The sequence below is a fragment of the Pseudophryne corroboree genome, chromosome 5 (genome assembly GCF_028390025.1).
Source record: "Pseudophryne corroboree isolate aPseCor3 chromosome 5, aPseCor3.hap2, whole genome shotgun sequence".
NCBI lineage: Eukaryota > Metazoa > Chordata > Amphibia > Anura > Myobatrachidae > Pseudophryne > Pseudophryne corroboree.
In genome coordinates, this window is record NC_086448.1 from 379,056,839 (window position 1) to 379,075,925 (window position 19,087).

General features: G+C 46.6%; 1 protein-coding gene across 3 annotated transcripts in view; it reads left to right on the plus strand.

The window, feature by feature from the left end:
* Positions 1–19,087, plus strand: part of TNS3 (tensin 3) — a 1,058,399-nt gene that overhangs the window by 599,703 nt on the left and 439,609 nt on the right. For all 3 annotated transcript variants that reach the window (XM_063922694.1, XM_063922695.1, XM_063922696.1), the window contains exon 16: positions 5,500–5,565. In XM_063922694.1, the coding sequence (XP_063778764.1) occupies positions 5,500–5,565 (66 nt within the window). The remainder of the gene's footprint in view (positions 1–5,499; positions 5,566–19,087) is intronic.

Genomic DNA, 19,087 nt, shown 5'->3' on the forward strand with positions numbered 1-19,087 from the left:
ACCCACCATGAGGGGATCCTCTGGTGGGAGCTCGGTTACAGCACTACAGCCACATCTGGGACGGTTCCTGCCAAGATGCCTGGGTAAAGGGACCTTATCTCTCAGGGTTACGAGCTGGAGTTCGACGGTGCTCCTCTCCAACGATTTTTCAAATCAGGCTTGCCAATTTTGGAAAATATGCATGTTATGCTATTACTGGTCATCGACAAGTTGGTCCAGTCCCGGGTCATTGTTCCAGTACCCCTGCTACAGCAAGGACAGGGTTACTACTCCAGTCTGTTTGTAATGTGAAAACAAGACTGGTCTGTGAGACCCATTTTGAATCTGATGTCCTTGAATCCTTACCTAAAGGTTTTCAAATTCAAGATGGAATCTTTGAGAGCGGTGATCGCAGGCCTGGATCAACAGGATTTCCTAGTGTCCCTGGATATCAAGGACGCCTACCTACATATCCCAATTTGGCCTCCTCATCAGGCTTATCTGCTGTTCGCCCTACTGAACGATTACAACCAGTTTCAGGCATTGACCTTCAGCCTGTCTACAGCTCCGAGGGTGTTTATGAAGGTGATGGCGGAAATAATGTTCCAGCTCAGAGTCCAAGGGGTCAACATTGTCCCTTACCTGGACGACCTCCTGATAAAAGCGAGTTCCAAGGAGCTACTTCTGCTCCATATAGATCGCACTATCCAACTTCTGTCTCACCACGGGTGGATCCTCAATCTACAGAAGTCTCAACTGGAACCGTCTCAAAGGCTCCTGTTTCTGGGTATGATAATGGATATGGTAGCTCAGAGAGTGTTCCTCCCAGAGGACAAGGTTGGCATGGTTCTCAGACCTGCTCGCGTTTCCATTCATCTTTGTATAACATTGTTGGGAAAAATGGTGGCCTCATAGGAGGCGATATAGTTCGGAAGGTTCCATGCCAGACCATTCCAATTGGACATCCTGAACAAGTGGTCCGGTTCACATCTTCAGATGCACCGGATGATTCAGCTGTTACCCCAGGCCAGGTTTTCACTCCTGTGGTGGTTACAGTCTTCCAACCTGCTGGAAGGTCGACGTTTCGGGATTCAGGATTAGATCCTCCTCACAATGGATGCGAGTCTGAGAGGATGGGGAGCAGTCACCCAGGGGGCGCAGTTCCAGGGCAGGCGGTCTGCCCAAGAGGCCCTACTTCCGATCAACATTCTGGAACTTCGGGCTATCTACAATGCTCCGATTCAGGCCTCCCCTCTACTCAGGGATCAGGCGATCCAGGTTCAGTCGGACAACGCCATGGCAGTGGCATACATCAATCGACAGGGAGGTGCAAAAAGCAGGGCCTGCATGCGAGAAGTGTCAAAAATACTTCTCTGGGTGGAAACAAATGCAAGAGCGCTGTCCGCAATATTCATTCCAGGAGTGGACAACTGGGAAGCGGACTTCCTGAGTCGCCACGACCTCCACCCGGGGGAGTGGGGATTACATCCTCAGGTGTTTCAACAGATTGTCGACAGGTGGGGATACCCGCAGATCGACATGATGGCGTCTCGCCTCAACAAGAAGCTTCGCTGCTACTGCTCGTGAACCAGAGACCCTCAGGCGAGTGCAGTGGATGCACTGACGTCGCCGTGGCCTTACCGGCTGGTCTATTTCCTCCGATTCCGTTGATCCCAAGGGTGCTCCAGCGGATCAGACATCACAGAGTACAAGCAATCCTGATTGCGCCGGATTGGCTCCGAAGGGCGTGGTACGCAGCTTTTCTGGACATGTCCCTAGAAGACCCTTGGCCTCTGCCGCTAGGAAAGGATCTTCTTCAGCAAGGACCGTTCGTCTACCCGGACTTACGGCAGCTTTGTTTGACGGCATGGAAGTTGAGCGGAACATCCTAGCTCACAAAGGGCTTTCCAAAAAAGTAATTGCCACTATGGTGCAGGCCAAAAAACCTGTGAGGTCAAAACACTGTCATCATATCTGGAGGAGAGATGTCTCTTAGTGCGAGGAACGCACGTATCCACCTGCAGAGTTTCACTTGGGACGTTTCCTCCAGGCTGGTGTGGATAAGGGCTTACGTCTGGGCTCTGTTAAGGTCCAGATTTCAGCTCTCTCAATTTTCTTTCAGAAGAAATTGGCTGTGTTGCCAGAAGTTCAGACCTTCTTACAAGGGGTACTCCACATACAACCTCTCTTTACGGCACCCTGGGCTTTGGATGTAGTGTTGAAATTTCTACAGTCCTCCTGGTTTGAGCCTCTGATGACGGTAGAAGACAAGTACCTCACATGGAAGACAGTTATGTAATTGGCCCTGGCTTCTGCTAGACGCGTATTAGAATTGGGGGCCTTATCGTGTAAAAGTCCCTACTTGGTCTTTTACGAGGATGGAGCGGAGCTCCGGACTAGACAGCAGTTCCTGCCGAAGGTTGTCTCCGCATTCCACCTGAATCAACCTATTGTGGTTCCGGCCTGTTCTGACGCTTCGGCTCCTCCGGAGTCTTTGGATGTTGTGCGTGCTTTGAAGATCTATGTCAGGCGCACAGCTTGGGTCAGAAAGACTGATTCCTTATTCATGCTTTATAATGCGCAGAAAAAGGGTTGTCCTGCTTCAAAGCAGACCATTGCTTGTTGGATTAGGCTTACTATCCAACAGGCCTATGTGTCGGCAGCCTTACCTGTTCCTCAGTCTCTGAAGGCCCACTTTACAAGGTCAGTGGGCTCTTCCTGGGAGGCTGCCCGTTGAGTCTCGGCCTTGCAACTATGGCGAGCGGCTACCTGGTCGGGGAAGAACACTTTTGTGAAATTCTACAAATTTGATACCTTGGCCAAAGACTTGGCCAGTTTGGGCAGGCGGTTCTACAGCAGTTTCCGCCCGTTCTGCAAGCTTTGGGACGTCTCCATCGTACTAAATCTGTCCCCAATATCCCTTATGGATGCTAGAGAAAATAGGATTTTAAATACCTACTGGTAAATCCTTTTCTCGTAGTCCATAAGGGATTTTGGGCGCCCGCCTCTGTGCGGTGACTTACTGCAGGTTATCTGTTATGTGTTACAGTTTGCTGTTTTCTGTTGCTGGCAAGGTTATGTTATGGTGTGCTGGTGTGTAAATCTCACCACACTTATTGTTGTCATGTTCCTTCTCTCAAGTATGTCATTTCTCCTTCAGTCACTGTTTTATCTATAACTGCCTGTAGGAGGGGGCATAGAGGGGAGGAGCCAGCACACCCAGTTGAATAAATTTAAAGTTCACCGGCTCCTTTGGACCTGTCTATACCCCATTGTACTAAATCTGTCCCCAATATCCCTTATGGATTACGAGAAAAGGATTTACCGGTAGGTATTTAAAGTCCTATTTTTTTTTTTTTCCAAGGACAAAGATGTATTAAACATCGACATGTGTGAAATAAAGTTTTACTCTCACGGTGTGCGTGTCCTGTTTTTATTTGGGTATTTTTTTTCCAGTAGAACTACAGGTACCAGCGGGCCCCTTTTTTCTCCCGCATGTTGGTACTTGTGGTTCTCCAAGTACCAGCTTGCGGGGGAGGCTTGCTGGGACTTGTAGTACTACTGGAAAAAACAATATTCTTTCATTTTTCAAAAGGCTATCAGCCCCCCATCCGCAGCCCTTGGATGGGGGGGACAGCCTCGGGCTTCACCCCTGGCCCTTGGGTGGCTGGAGGGGGAGGACCCCTTGATTGAAGGGGTCCCCACTCCTCCAGGGTACCCCGGCCAGGGGTGAATAGTTGCGTATTTAATGCCACGGCCGCAGGGCGCTGTATAAAAGTGACCCCCGGCTGTGGCATTATCTGCCCAGCTTGTGTAGCCCGATGCTGGTGTAAAAAATACGGGGGACCCCTACGCTTTTTGTCCCCCGTATTTTTTGCACCAGCACCAGGCGCAGAGCCCGGTGCTGGTTTTAAAAATACGGGGGATCCCATGTCAGTTTTCCCCCCGGATTTTTAGAACCAGTACCGGCTCGAAGAGCCCGAGGCTGTTTATGCTTAGGAGGGGGGACCCCGCGCATTTTCCCCCCTGATTTTTACTATTCCATTAAAAAAAAAATAAATAAATATATATATATATATATATATATATATATATATACATACATATATATATTTTTTTTTTTAAATATATAAATAATACTTGTGCCTCCAAAATAGACAAACCAAGTACCTAATCCCTTCTAATATAAATAGATATGCTATTACCAATTAAAAAAACACAAAAAAAACCCCTGTTTTTAATTTTTTTTTATTAGATTCCGCCAGCAAAGTGTGGCGGATTGAAAATGATGAATTTACTGTCTAAAAGCACTGTTGTCGAATTTGCAATCTTCAATAGAATATACTTTTGTCAAATTGCCGCATTTGTACCATTGCAGAAATGTCGAATTTGACAAATGTCGAATTTCAAAAAGTCGAATTTGGAAAGTCCGTTTTTTTGTCGAAAAGTACTGAATTGCTTTGTCGAATTTTTTTTTTTTTTGCCGAAAATGTCCCGTTTTTCGACATTTTCGGAAATTCGACCGCAATTGCATATACCCCTTGGTGGCACACAAATGTACAAAAGTCTCCTAATGCATCCTAGTCGTATTGCGTTGCAACTAAGATGCATTTTTGTCAGTGTGAATGATCGTAGCTGTGCTAAATTTAGCACAGCTACGATCATCTCGGAATGACCCCCATAGTACCAGCCAGTCAGCTAACTGCAATGTTACAGGATGTGTTTGAAAAATGACTGGTTGGTGCTTTATCTCTCTCCACTTTATCTCTCTCCAAGGGCCAGATGTAATGGAGTGTGAGACCAACCTGGTTTTGCCTTGTAAATGTTAGCTGTTTAAAAAAAAAAAAAAAAGTATGAGTTTGGCTGGAATCTCATAGCTCCGGTCATCTCGGACTCCATTCCATCTGGCCCCAAGTCTTATGGTGCTCATACACTTGTGAGATATTATGTGCTATCCTTCGATTTCGACCTCATCTGTGAGAAAAATCGAAGGATTGTATGCACATTTTAGGTACCTTGAGACGCGATGCGCGGGCACGCCGCTCGAATGCCGCTTCTCAAGATAGTATTTGCTGCACCTAATATTTCTCGCTTCGCAGTGCGATCGCATTTGGTTTTTAAACCACATGCGATAAATTGCACTACGATGTGTGATGGGCACCTGCTCCCACTCGGCGGTGACGTTCCGACCACGTGATCACCATGCGATCTATCGCATGATCGCATGGTAATCACTTTGGCAGTTCAGGTGCGATTTCATTGCACCTGAACTGCCGGTGTGATGCCCTGCAATGTCGATTCGCGGGGCATCGCACAAGTGTATGGGGCACCCTTAGAATATAGATCCACCGACGGCCTTCCCCCCACCCCCAGTTGTAAAGGAAACTCAGATTAAAATTACATTAAACGGTCATATGGTGAACAGTAATTGTATGCTAGACGTAAAATAAATGCATGTGTTGTACTTAGATTACTTTATTGAACTTCTTATGCATTATAACATATATTTTAATTTTATAGATGACCGATTTCCGGACTATGGCAAAATTGAATTAGTTTTTTCAGGGACTCCAGAAAAGATTTTAGGTGAGTATTATTTATCCATTTAAGTTTCATGTGTTTTGTTGCTTATGTTTCTTAGTATATGGCCTGAGGCCAAAGGCTTTAGTGTAGGGCTTGAAATAATATATATAGTCTAATAGCCAAAAACAAGGAAAACAAATGTCAGAAATGTTTTAGGTAAAATTGTGACAAAACTGGGATTAGATTCATATAATGAAAATCGTTTCAATTTATAGTTTGCCAAACAAAACATTTATGAAATATATTGCTACTGGTAGAGTGACCACGGCGTCAAGGAAGTGGGACGCGAATCCGGAGAGCTCCCCGGCTCAATATCCTATATAGTGATCCTGACTCTGTCAGTCCAGTGTCTGCTAGTCATCCTGTCTTCCTAACGACCTGGTGGACCTAGAGAGATGTCTTCTGTCCAGCTTCTATCTGCTTCTGCTTCAGGGAGCTGCTGTCTTCTGCTTTGAACTGTTCAGTTGGTTGTCTCTTCCTCATTCCTGCAGCCAGATTAGCGGTTGAGGAATCAGGGGGTTCGGGTCTGTGCAGTGTGACCTGTCGCTGCTAAAGCAGGATGTGCAGCTGATCCCGGAAAGGGTGGAGGAGGTGGGCGATTAAGTATATAGATACCTTATCTTTCAAGGAGCCATGTGTGTCCTCTAAGGTAGAAACCTTAGAGGACACACATGGCTCCCTGAATGATAAAGTATCTATATATTTAATCAGCTAAGCAATTTTGTTGTGAGAGCAACTACTCTGCAATGATAACACCAATTTTGATAGTTCAGTTGTCATTTGATAGGTTGTGTGATATAGATGGTGAATAAGGTCACATAATTTTGATAAGTGGTCAGGTTGTTGAGGAATAACACGTTAAAGTATTTATTTTTTTTTCCCATAGAAAAAGCATTGAGTGGAGGGAGCAGACTTTTTCCCTTTTGGCTGTAAATTGCAGCAAAGCCCTTTCTAATTTTTTTTTCTGCCCTCAATTCAGTTAATATAATACTAACACTTTTGGTATACATTAAACTTTCATACTGTCATACTTCATACTGTAAAATTTCAGGATACAGTAAACTTGAGGCAATACAATACAGTAAACTTTAGATGAATGCATTGTAGAACACACAATACAGTATGTTTTTTTTTTTCTATTGATTTCAAGCAACGCTGTTGACTAGTCATCTTTTAAGTAGACAAGTGGCTACTATTGAAAATAAATGACTAGCTATGAAAGACAGACTGCGACGGAATGTCCTGTTCGTTGTGGATTGCGGGGGGGAGGAGGGATCCTCTCCTGAATTATTTCTGGATAAATGGCTGACTTGGATCAATACAGTGTTCAATACGCTACTAATCTGTGTGCGCTTGCTAAAGTACTGTGCATTTGGCTCTTTAATGGGTGGCATTTCCATGCCCTGTTTTTCCAACATGGGTTCACTGGTGAATTTTACTGTGGATCATGAGCGGTATATGTACCTTGACCGCAAAACAGACACTAAATGTAATCATATCTGGACACCTTGCTATGTTGCATGCTCTGTGTATATGTATGTTGCTTTTCCTTGCCCTTGTTAATTTTGGTCGGGTGATATTCCGTGTGTGGCATTTATTTTATTTTATTTTATTTTACTATATTATTGTATTATATTCTATTGAACTTTTCTTATTTCTCTGACGTCCTAGTGGATGCTGGGAACTCCGTAAGGACCATGGGGGATAGCGGCTCCGCAGGAGACTGGGCACAAAAGAAAAGCTTTAGGACTACCTGGTGTGCACTGGCTCCTCCCCCTATGACCCTCCTCCAAGCCTCAGTTAGATTTTTTGTGCCCGACCGAGCTGGGTGCAATCTAGGGGGCTCTCCTGAGCTTCTTAGGAAAAGTTAGTTTTAGGTTTTTTATTTTCAGTGAGACCTGCTGGCAACAGGCTCACTGCATCGAGGGACTAAGGGGAGAAGAAGCGAACCTGCCTGCTTGCAGCCAGCTTGGGCTTCTTAGGCTACTGGACACCATTAGCTCCAGAGGGACCGAACACAGGCCCAGCCTCGGAGTCCGGTCCCAGAGCCGCGCCGCCGGCCCCCTTACAGAGCCAGAAGCAAGAAGAAGTCCGGAAAATCGTCGGCAGAAGACATCAGTCTTCACCAAGGTAGCGCACAGCACTGCAGCTGTGCGCCATTGCTCCTCATGCACACCACACGCTCCGGTCACTGATGGGTGCAGGGCGCTGGGGGGGGGGCGCCCTGAGCAGCAATATGAACACCTTGGCTGGCTAAAATACATCACATATAACCCCCAGGGCTATATGGATGTATATTAACCCCTGCCAGATTCCTGAAAAAAGCGGGAAGGGGGCGGAGCCTATCTCCTCAGCACACTGGCGCCATTTTCCCTCACAGCTCCGCTGGAAGGACGTCTCCCTGACTCTCCCCTGCAGTCCTGCACTACAGAAAAGGGTAAAACAAGAGGGGGGGGCACTAATTAGGCGCAGTATAATATAAACAGCAGCTATAAGGGGAAAAACACTCTGTATAGTGTTATCCCAACATATATATAGCGCTCTGGTGTGTGCTGGCATACTCTCCCTCTGTCTCCCCAAAGGGCTAGTGGGGTCCTGTCCTCTATCAGAGCATTCCCTGTGTGTGTGCTGTGTGTCGGTACGACTGTGTCGACATGTATGAGGAGGAAAATGATGTGGAGGCGGAGCAATTGCCTATAATGGAGATGTCACCCCCTAGGGAGTCGACACCTGAGTGGATGGGCTTATGGAAGGAATTACGTGAAAGTGTCAGCTCTTTACAAAAGACGGTTGATGACATGAGACAGCCGGCTACTCAGCTTGTGCCTGTCCAGGCGTCTCAAAGACCATCAGGGGCTCTAAAACACCCGCTACCTCAGGTGGCAGATACAGACGCCGACACGGATACTGACTCCAGTGTCGACGATGAAGAGACGAATGTGACTTCCAGTAGGGCCACACGTTACATGATTGAGGCAATAAAAAATGTTTTACACATTTCTGATAGTACAAGTACCACTAAAAAGGGTATTATGTTTGGTGAGAAAAAACTACCTGTAGTTTTTCCTGCATCTGAGGAATTAAATGAAGTGTGTGATGAAGCGTGGGTTTCTCCCGATAAAAAACTGATAATCCCTAAAAGGTTATTGGCATCATACCCCTTCCCGCCAGAGGATAGGGCACGTTGGGAAACACCCCCTAGGGTGGATAAAGCGCTCACACGCTTGTCTAAACAGGTGGCACTACCGTCTCCTGATACGGCCGCCCTTAAGGAACCTGCTGACAGAAAGCAGGAGAATATCCTAAAATGTATATACACTCACACGGGTGTTATACTGCGACCAGCAATCGCCTCAGCCTGGATGTGCAGTGCTGGGGTGGCGTGGTCGGATTCCCTGACTGAAAATATTGATACCCTGGATAGGGACAGTATATTACTGACTATAGAGCATTTAAAAGATGCATTTTTATATATGCGTGATGCACAGAGGGATATTTGCCGACTGGCATCAAGAGTAAGTGCGCTGTCCATATCTGCCAGAAGAGGGTTATGGACGCGGCAGTGGTCAGGTGATGCTGATTCCAAAAGGCATATGGAAGTATTGCCTTATAAAGGGGAGGAGTTATTTGGGGTAGGTCTATCGGACCTAGTGTCCACGGCAACTGCTGGGAAATCCACATTTTTACCCCAGGTAGCCTCTCAACATAAGAAGACGCCGTATTATCAGGCGCAGTCCTTTCGGCCCCATAAGGGCAAGCGGGCAAAAGGCTCCTCATTTCTGCCCCGTGGCAGAGGGAGAGGAAAAAGGCTGCAGCAAACAGCCAGTTCCCATGAACAGAAGCCCTCTCCCGCTTCTGCCAAGTCCTCAGCATGACGCTGGGGCTCTACAAGCGGACTCAGGCATGGTGGGGGCCCGTCTCAAGAATTTCAGCGCGCAGTGGGCTCACTCACAAGTGGACCCCTGGATCCTTCAGGTGGTATCTCAGGGGTACAAATTGGAATTCGAGACGTCTCCACCCCGCCGTTTCCTAAAGTCTGCCTTACCGACGTCTCCCTCCGACAGGGAGGCGGTATTGGAAGCCATTCACAAGCTGTATTCTCAGCAGGTGATAATCAAGGTACCCCTCCTGCAACAGGGAAAGGGGTATTATTCCACGCTGTTTGTGGTACCGAAGCCGGATGGCTCGGTGAGACCTATTTTAAATCTAAAATCTTTGAACACTTACATACAGAGGTTCAAATTCAAGATGGAGTCACTCAGAGCGGTGATCGCGAACCTGGAAGAAGGGGATTATATGGTGTCTCTGGACATCAAGGATGCTTACCTCCATGTCCCAATTTACCCTTCTCACCAAGGGTACCTCAGGTTTGTGGTACAGAACTGCCACTATCAGTTTCAGACGCTGCCGTTTGGATTGTCCACGGCGCCCCGGGTCTTTACCAAAGTAATGGCCGAAATGATGATACTCCTTCGAAGGAAAGGAGTTTTAATTATCCCTTACTTGGACGATCTCCTGATAAGGGCAAGATCCGAGGAACAGTTGGTAGTCGGAGTAGCACTATCTCAAGTAGTGCTGCGGCAGCACGGTTAGATTCTCAATATCCCAAAATCGCAGCTGATCCCGACGACACGTCTTCTATTCCTAGGGATGATCCTGGACACAGTCCAGAAAAAGGTGTTTCTCCCGGCAGAGAAAGCCAGAGAGTTATCCGAGCTAGTCAGAAACCTCCTAAAACCAGGCCAAGTATCAGTGCATCAATGCACAAGGGTCCTGGGAAAAATGGTGGCTTCCTACGAAGCAATCCCATTCGGCAGATTCCACGCAAGAACATTCCAGTGGGACCTGCTGGACAAATGGTCCGGATCGCATCTTCAGATGCATCGGCGGATAACCCTGTCCCCAAGGACAAGGGTGTCTCTCCTGTGGTGGTTGCAGAGTGCTCATCTTCTAGAGGGCCGCAGATTCGGCATTCAGGACTGGGTCCTGGTGACCACAGATGCCAGCCTGCGAGGCTGGGGAGCAGTCACACAGGGAAGAAACTTCCAGGGCTTGTGGTCAAGCCTGGAGACATCACTTCACATAAATATCCTGGAGTTAAGAGCCATTTACAATGCTCTGAGCCAAGCAAGACCTCTGCTTCAAGGTCAGCCGGTGCTGATCCAGTCGGACAACATCACGGCAGTCGCCCACGTAAACAGACAGGGCAGCACAAGAAGCAGGAGGGCAATGGCAGAAGCTGCAAGGATTCTTCGCTGGGCGGAAAATCATGTGATAGCACTGTCAGCAGTGTTCATTCCGGGAGTGGACAACTGGGAAGCAGACTTCCTCAGCAGGCACGACCTCCACCCGGGAGAGTGGGGACTTCACCCAGAAGTCTTCCACATGATTGTAAACCGTTGGGAAATACCAAAGGTGGACATGATGGCGTCCCGCCTCAACAAAAAACTGGACAGGTATTGCGCCAGGTCAAGGGACCCTCAAGCAATAGCTGTGGACGCTCTGGTAACACCGTGGGTGTACCAGTCAGTGTATGTGTTCCCTCCTCTGCCTCTCATACCCAAGGTGCTGAGGATTATACGGCGGGGAGGAGTAAGAACTATTCTCGTGGCTCCGGATTGGCCAAGAAGGACTTGGTACCCGGAACTTCAAGAAATGCTCACAGAGGACCCGTGGCCTCTACCTCTGAGAAGGGACCTGCTCCAGCAGGGACCCTGTCTGTTCCAAGACTTACCGCGGCTGCGTTTGACGGCATGGCGGTTGAACGCCGGATCCTAAAGGAAAAAGGCATTCCAGACGAAGTCATCCCTACTTTGATAAAAGCCAGAAAGGATGTAACCGCAAAGCATTATCACCGCATCTGGCGGAAATATGTTGCGTGGTGCGAGGCCAAAAAGGCCCCGACGGAGGAATTTCAACTGGGTCGATTCCTGCATTTCCTGCAAGCAGGAGTGTCTATGGGCCTAAAATTAGGATCCATTAAGGTCCAGATTTCGGCCCTGTCGATTTTCTTTCAGAGAGAACTGGCTTCAGTGCCTGAAGTCCAGACGTTTGTTAAGGGAGTGCTACATATACAGCCTCCTTTTGTGCCTCCAGTGGCACCCTGGGATCTGAATGTTGTTTTGGGTTTCCTAAAATCACATTGGTTTGAACCACTCAACACTGTGGACTTAAAATATCTCACATGGAAAGTGGTCATGCTGTTGGCCCTGGCTTCAGCCAGGCGTGTGTCTGAATTGGCGGCTTTATCCTGTAAAAGCTCTTACCTGATTTTTCATACGGACAGGGCAGAATTGAGGACTCGTCCTCAATTTCTCCCAAAGGTGGTTTCAGCGTTTCATCTGAACCAGCCTATTGTGGTACCTGCGGCTACTAAGGACTTGGAGGACTCGAAGTTGCTGGACGTTGTCAGGGCCCTGAAAATATATGTTTCCAGGACGGCTGGAGTCAGAAAATCTGACTCGCTATTTATCCTGTACGCACCCAACAAGCTGGGTGCTCCTGCTTCTAAGCAGACTATTGCTCGCTGGATTTGTAGTACAATTCAGCTTGCGCATTCTGTGGCAGGCCTGCCACAGCCAAAATCTGTAAAAGCCCACTCCACAAGGAAGGTGGGCTCATCTTGGGCGGCTGCCCGAGGGGTCTCGGCTTTACAACTTTGCCGAGCTGCTACTTGGTCAGGGTCAAATACTTTTGTGAAATTTTACAAATTTGACACTCTGGCTGAGGAGGACCTGGAGTTTTCTCACTCGGTGCTGCAGAGTCATCCGCACTCTCCCGCCCGTTTGGGAGCTTTGGTATAATCCCCATGGTCCTTACGGAGTTCCCAGCATCCACTAGGACGTCAGAGAAAATAAGAATTTACTTACCGATAATTCTATTTCTTGTAGTCCGTAGTGGATGCTGGGCGCCCATCCCAAGTGCGGATTATCTGCAATACTTGTACATAGTTATTGTTAACAAATCGGGTTATTGTTGTTGTGAGCCATCTATCCAGAGGCTCCTCTGTTATCATGCTGTTAACTGGGTTCATATCACAAGTTGTACGGTGTGATTGGTGTGGCTGGTATGAGTCTTACCCGGGATTCAAAATCCTTCCTTATTGTGTACGCTCGTCCGGGCACAGTATCCTAACTGAGGCTTGGAGGAGGGTCATAGGAGGAGGAGCCAGTGCACACCAGGTAGTCCTAAAGCTTTTATTTTGTGCCCAGTCTCCTGCGGAGCCGCTATCCCCCATGGTCCTTACGGAGTTCCCAGCATCCACTACGGACTACGAGAAATAGAATTATCGGTAAGTAAATTCTTATTTTTTTGCTATTATTTATGTTTTATTATTAAGTTATTTTGTTTTATTTTACATGTATATTAAGCTTTATACAGGGTGGTTCAAAAGTCGCAGTACACCCTTTTGTTTAAAAAAAACTGTGCATGAACTGGGAAAACTGAATACTCGAGTAAGGTATGGGTGAGGTGGGCTATTTTTTAGGGTATGTACCGAACATGGGCGCCATCTTGAAATCTGCCATCTTGAATCTAAGTCAGTTTTTTTTCAAATGGAAAGTTTTTCCAAGTGTAACATGTCAAACAACATCAGAATTTGCTGAAAAGTTTATTGCTGCAAACAGATTTGAAATAGCAGTTATGTTTCAAAAGTTACAACGCTTTTATTTTATTTTATTGCAGGTAACTGAGGATGGCTTTGGCAAAAGATGAGAGAATTAAGGTCATTTTGATGTCTGGAGAACAAAGTTTCCGTGTCATAGCAGTAGCACTTCAGTATGACACGTCAGTAGCACTGCTTGGATGACCACTCCGTGACTTTTCAGCCACAGTCCCAGTTTCTCGGAATTTGGAAATTAGGCACCTGATGGTGTTATGTGAAATTGGAGGTCTTTCTGGGTGCCGGTTGTTTAAATCTGCAGCTGTGATGCGGAAACGTTGTTCTCCAGATTTCGTTTTCCCATTTCCTGCACAGTGTTTGAAACAAAAGGGTGTACTGCGACTTTTGAATCACCCTGTATATGTCTATATGGTTCACTAGCAATGCGTTAGTTGTCTGCACAACAACAGATTGCTTTAAATACCCATCAGTAACCTTAGACATACGGTTGTATGTTTCAAATGTATTATGTTATGCTGCTCACCATTATTTGTACATGTGCGGTATATGTTATACCCGTGTTTATTGGATACATGTTTTGCTGGTCGTTCAATATAAACTATTTTATAAAATTTTTTTTTTATAATTATAAGAAAATAAAATTATATATATATATATAAATATATATATATATACGAACTTGGCACACCTATCTTTGGCCGGTTTTACCCATTCCTCTTTGCAGCACCTCTCAAGCTCCGTCAGGTTGGATGGGAAGCGTCGGTGCACAGCCATTTTCAGCTCTCTCCTGAGATGTTCAATTGGATTCAAGTCTGGGCTCTGGCTGGGCCACTCAAGGACATTCACAGAGTTGTCCTGAAGCCACTCCTTTGATATCTGTGTGCTTAGGGTCGTTGTCCTGCTGAAAGATGAACTGTCACCCCAGTCTGAGGTCAAGAGCGCTCTGGAGCAGGTTTTCATGCAGGATGTGTCTGTACATTGCTGCATTCAACTTTCCCTCTATCCTGACTAGTCTCCAAGTTCCTGCCGCTGAAAAACATCCCCTCAGCATGATGCTGCCACCACCATGCTTCACTGTAGGGATGGTATTGGCCTGGTGATGAGCGGTTCCTGGTTTCCTCCAAACGTGACGTTTGGCATTCACGCCAAAGAGGTGAATCTTTGTTTTATCACCCAAGAGAATTTTGTTTCTCACGGTCTGAGTGTCCTTCAGGTGGATTATTTTCAAACTCCAGGCGGGCTGCCATGTGCTTTTTACTAAGGAGTGGCTTCTGTCTGGCCACTCTACCATACAGGCCTGATTGGTGGATTGCTGCAGAGATGGTTGTCCTTTTGGTAGGTTCTGCTCTCTCCACAGAGGAATGCTGTAGCTCTGACAGAGTGACCTTCGTGTACTTGGTCACCTTTCTGACTAGGGCTCTTTTCCCCGAATCGCTCAGTTTAGATGGCCGACATGCTCTGTCAAGTGTGGGACTTTATATAGACAGGTGTGTGCCTTTCCATATCATGTCCAATCAACTGAATTTACCGCAGGTGAACTCCAATTAAGCTGTAGGAACATCTCAAGGATGATCAGTGGAAAGAAGATGCACCTGAGCTCAATTTTGAGCTTCATGGCAAAGGCTGTGAATACTTATGTGCATGTGATTTCATTGTTTTTTATTTTTAATAAATTTGCAGAAATCTCAAAAAAATGTTGTTCATGTTGTCATTATGGGGTATTGTGTGTAGAATTTTGAGGGGAAAATATAATTTATTCCATTTTGGAATAAGGCTGTAACATAACAAAATGTGGAAAAAATGAAGCGCTGTGAATACTTTCCGGGTGCACTCTATATATGTGTGTATGTTTTGAAAATCTTTATTTTCTGTTTACTTATATACTATTTTTTGTTGTTTTCTAGTAAGTGTATTTTCTGCTGCGGGGTAAACTGGGCTCCACAAGGAATTACATCGGGGTGTAGAGTAGGATCTTGATCCGAGGCACCAACAGGTTCAAAGCTTTTGACTGTTCCCAAGATGCACAGCGCCGCATCCTCTATAACCCCGCCTCCATGCCAGTGAGCTCAGTTTGTAAGTTGGTGCCTTGCAGTATGCAGGCACTTGACAGGAGGCTGCCATAAGCAGTCTTTTCAGAGCTTCGTTTTACAGACTGAAACAGAGAAATTGTAAAGAAGACTTCCAGGGCTGCTGCAGGCAAAGTCTCATCACCCCCAGCGGCGCTGTATACTCCCGCGCCGCGGTTGCCGGGTCACTAAGGCGGAGGCATCTTTCATCCTAAAGTGAGTCACACACACAACACCGTCTTCCGGATCGCGGGGCCGCAGACAAGGGGGAGGTAAGGGCCTTCTGTGCCGCACTTTACCGCGATCCAGCGCGGCCGTAGGAAGCGGGCTGCACGCGCGCTGGCGTGGACACGGATTACTGGGCTGATGTTCCACTAGCCACCAGGGATATATTATGGGCACAGGTCAAGGGGAATGTTGTACCAAGTCCCCCCGCTTTATGTTTACTGCCCGCACACCCGGTGTGGATGCCAGCAGGGAAAGCAGGTCGGACCTGAAGCCCCTCCTCCCAGCCCCAGGGCGCCATTTCAGCAATGTTATCGCCCTGGAGCTGCTTCCCTCTCCCTCATTCCCAATCAGCAGCCATTACAGATAGAGCCTTGCTGTTTCCTGGGATTGCTGGGGCAAATCCTCCTCTGTGGAACCGCCTGACTGCCAGTAGGGTGGCCAATCCCGGGATTTTTATCCCGGGATTGGAGCCTTCAATCCCGGGATTCACGTGCGCATGCGCACTACTGATTCTTGACCGGGCAGCGCAGCTGAGCACTAGCACTCGGCTCAGCCTCAGACGCTGCCTGGCCCCGGCTGCCCTGCTGTGTTGCGGCGTGACGTCAGCGAGGTCACGCTGCACAGCCCCTTCAGCCTTGGCCGCTACTTCCGCCCTCCAATGCGCCTGCCTGCCAGCCAGCCCTCCTGCCCGCCACAATTTGAAAGTAAAGAGGACTCTAAAGCAGGTGCACTGTGAGTGATACTCACGCTGCGCTGCCCTGCTGCCTGCCTCTGGACCTCAGTGACCCCTCTACTCCATAGTGAGTATTTTATATATCTATATATATATAGAATTAATTAATGCTGCAGCACTCTGAGTCTTTTAAACATCAAAGGTGTATTGGAAAAATCACATCATGATTTTTTCAGTACACCTGTGATGTTTAAACGACTCAGAGTGCTGCAGCATTAATTTATCCCATTGCCTCCATCACTTTATTCCCTGAAGCAGAGTGCCAGGCTGTATGTACCATTATATATATATATATATATATATATATATATATATATATTATACATACACAGTACAATCCCGGAATCCCGGGATTGAGCATTTTTCAATCCCGATCCCCGGGATTGGAAAAACGGCCCGGGATTGGCCTCCCTAACTGCCAGTGCTGTGCTTCCTACAGGACACTCGAGTATTCTACCTCTCACTGGGACTGTGTTAGTTAAGAAAGAGTGCATACTTTCAGGGCTGTGTGGTACAAACACCCTGTGATATATATCCAGTGCTTACTGTGTTTGTTATATCTATAGTTATCACATATAGTCATACTGAGTATTACTTTGTATTGCTAGCCCAGTGCAGTTTATGGTACATAGTATCTGCATGGTACGCTTGTGACTATATATGTGTGTGTGCATGTAGCTGCTGCGTGGTTGCCTTATTGCAGGGTATTTCACTCAGCGTGCTATTTCTATATTGCTATATCTGAGGGGGCCAAGTGTTTCAGGTTTTTCTCTGCAAATAATATAGGATTGTTTCACAAGATATACTAACGGGGTATTTTTACTTGTGATTTATAGTCACCATATATTCTATATCTATTGAACTCCCGGTCTATGCCGTCTTAGGCTTCTTTTCTGAGAGTTCTTGCTAGGTATAGCGCTGCTACACTTTGTACCGGGTTGCCCATTTTTGTGCACATAGTTATGTCTGCAAAACGTGGCAACGACGTTTGGGCCTCACCCACACTGCGTTTTAGTGAGGCCGCAGACGTAATGGAGGATAATTTAGCAGCTGAGAGTTCAGGTTCAGGGGGTTCCTTACCGCCCAGTGGGTCGGTAGCGCTTGGGGCATCACGGGACCCACCTTGGGCTACATTCTCAACATTGTTAAACACGCTTGTGACTAAATTGACGCCCCCTGTGGGACCACCTGTGCCACTACCACAGTTTATGGTCCCTGCTGTGAACCCTCCATGGGCGGACCAGATTTCCACTCATTTGTACTGATCCATGTCTAAATCTAAGGGTCACTCTTGCCAGCATAAGACTAGGTTGTCTTCTAAAAGGGCCATTACCTCCTCCCAATCAACGGCTTTAACCGACACGTCCTCTGAGGAGGACAGTTCATATACTGAGCCCAAAGACACTGACGCTGATGTTTCAGATGGGGAGGGGAAATCATCTGTGGATGTCTCGGATTTGATTGAGGCGATACGGCTCATTCTTCAAGTGTCTGATGATTCTGAGCCTGAAACTGTCTCCAAGAAACCGGATAGGTTTAAGCATAAGAAAGTGGTTAAACAAGTTTTACCCTATTCTAAACACCTAGTTGACATTCGTCAGGAATCCTGGGAAAATCCGGGGACAAAATTTACACCGAATAAGAAACTGTTGGCTCGCTATCCTCTCTCTGCGGAGGTGTGTAAAAATTGGGAAACTCCTCCGCCTGTAGATTCTCATGTGGCGCGTATGGTTGTTTCATCCGCTTTGCCAGTAACTACCGTCACTTCTCTGAAGAAACCGACGGATCGTCGTGTGGAGGGCTGTTTAAAAGCGATTTACACCCTTACGGGGGCTGTGCAAAGGCCAACTATTGCAGCGACTTTGGCTGCTGAAGCTCTTGAGGCGTGGGCTCAGGAACTTGAGGCAGAACTGCCTTAAACATAGAATTTGTCGGCAGATAAGAACCACTTGGCCCATCTAGTCTGCCCCCTTTTTACATTATTTTTATCTCTTACCTTATTTGATCCCTATTTCTTTGTAAGGATATCCCTATGTCTATCCCATGCATGTTTAAATTGCTCTACTGTATTAGCCTCTACCACCTCTGATGGGAGGCTATTCCACTTGTCCACTACCCTTTCTGTGAAATAATTTTTCCGCATATTTCCCCTGAATATCCCCCCTCCAGCCTCCGTGCATGTCCTCGTGTCCTATTGCTTCTCTTCATTTGGAGAATTTTTCCCTCCTGGACTTTGTTAAAACCCTTGATATATTTGAAAGTTTCTATCATGTCCCCCCTTTCCCTTCTCTGCTCCAAACTATACATATTGAGATTTCTTAGTCTTTCTGGGTATGTTTTGTGATGTAGGCCATGCACCATTTTAGTTGCCCTCCTTTGTACAGTTTCTAATGTATTAATATCCTTTTGAAGATATGGCCTCCAGAACTGAATACAGTATTCTAGATGAGGCCGTACCAATGACCTATACAGTGGCATTATTACTTCTTTCTTTCTGCTGCTGATTCCTCTCCCAGTGCAGCCAAGCATCTGACTAGCCTTCCTCATTGCCTTGTTACATTGCTTACCTGCCTTTAAGTCATCTGAAATAGTGACTCCTAGATCCCTTTCCTCCTCAGTAGTTTCCAGTATAGTGCCATTAATACTATATTTAGCTTTAGGATTTTTGAGACCCAAGTGCATGATTTTGAATTTTTTGGCATTAAACTGTAATTGCCAGACTCTTGACCATTCCTCTAGTCTACCTAGATCCTCAATCATTTGTTTTACCCCACCTGGTATGTCTACCCTGTTGCATACCTTTGTGTCATCTGCAAAAAGGCATGCTTTCCCTTTAATGCCATTTGCAATCACCAATAAAGATATTAAAAAGCACTG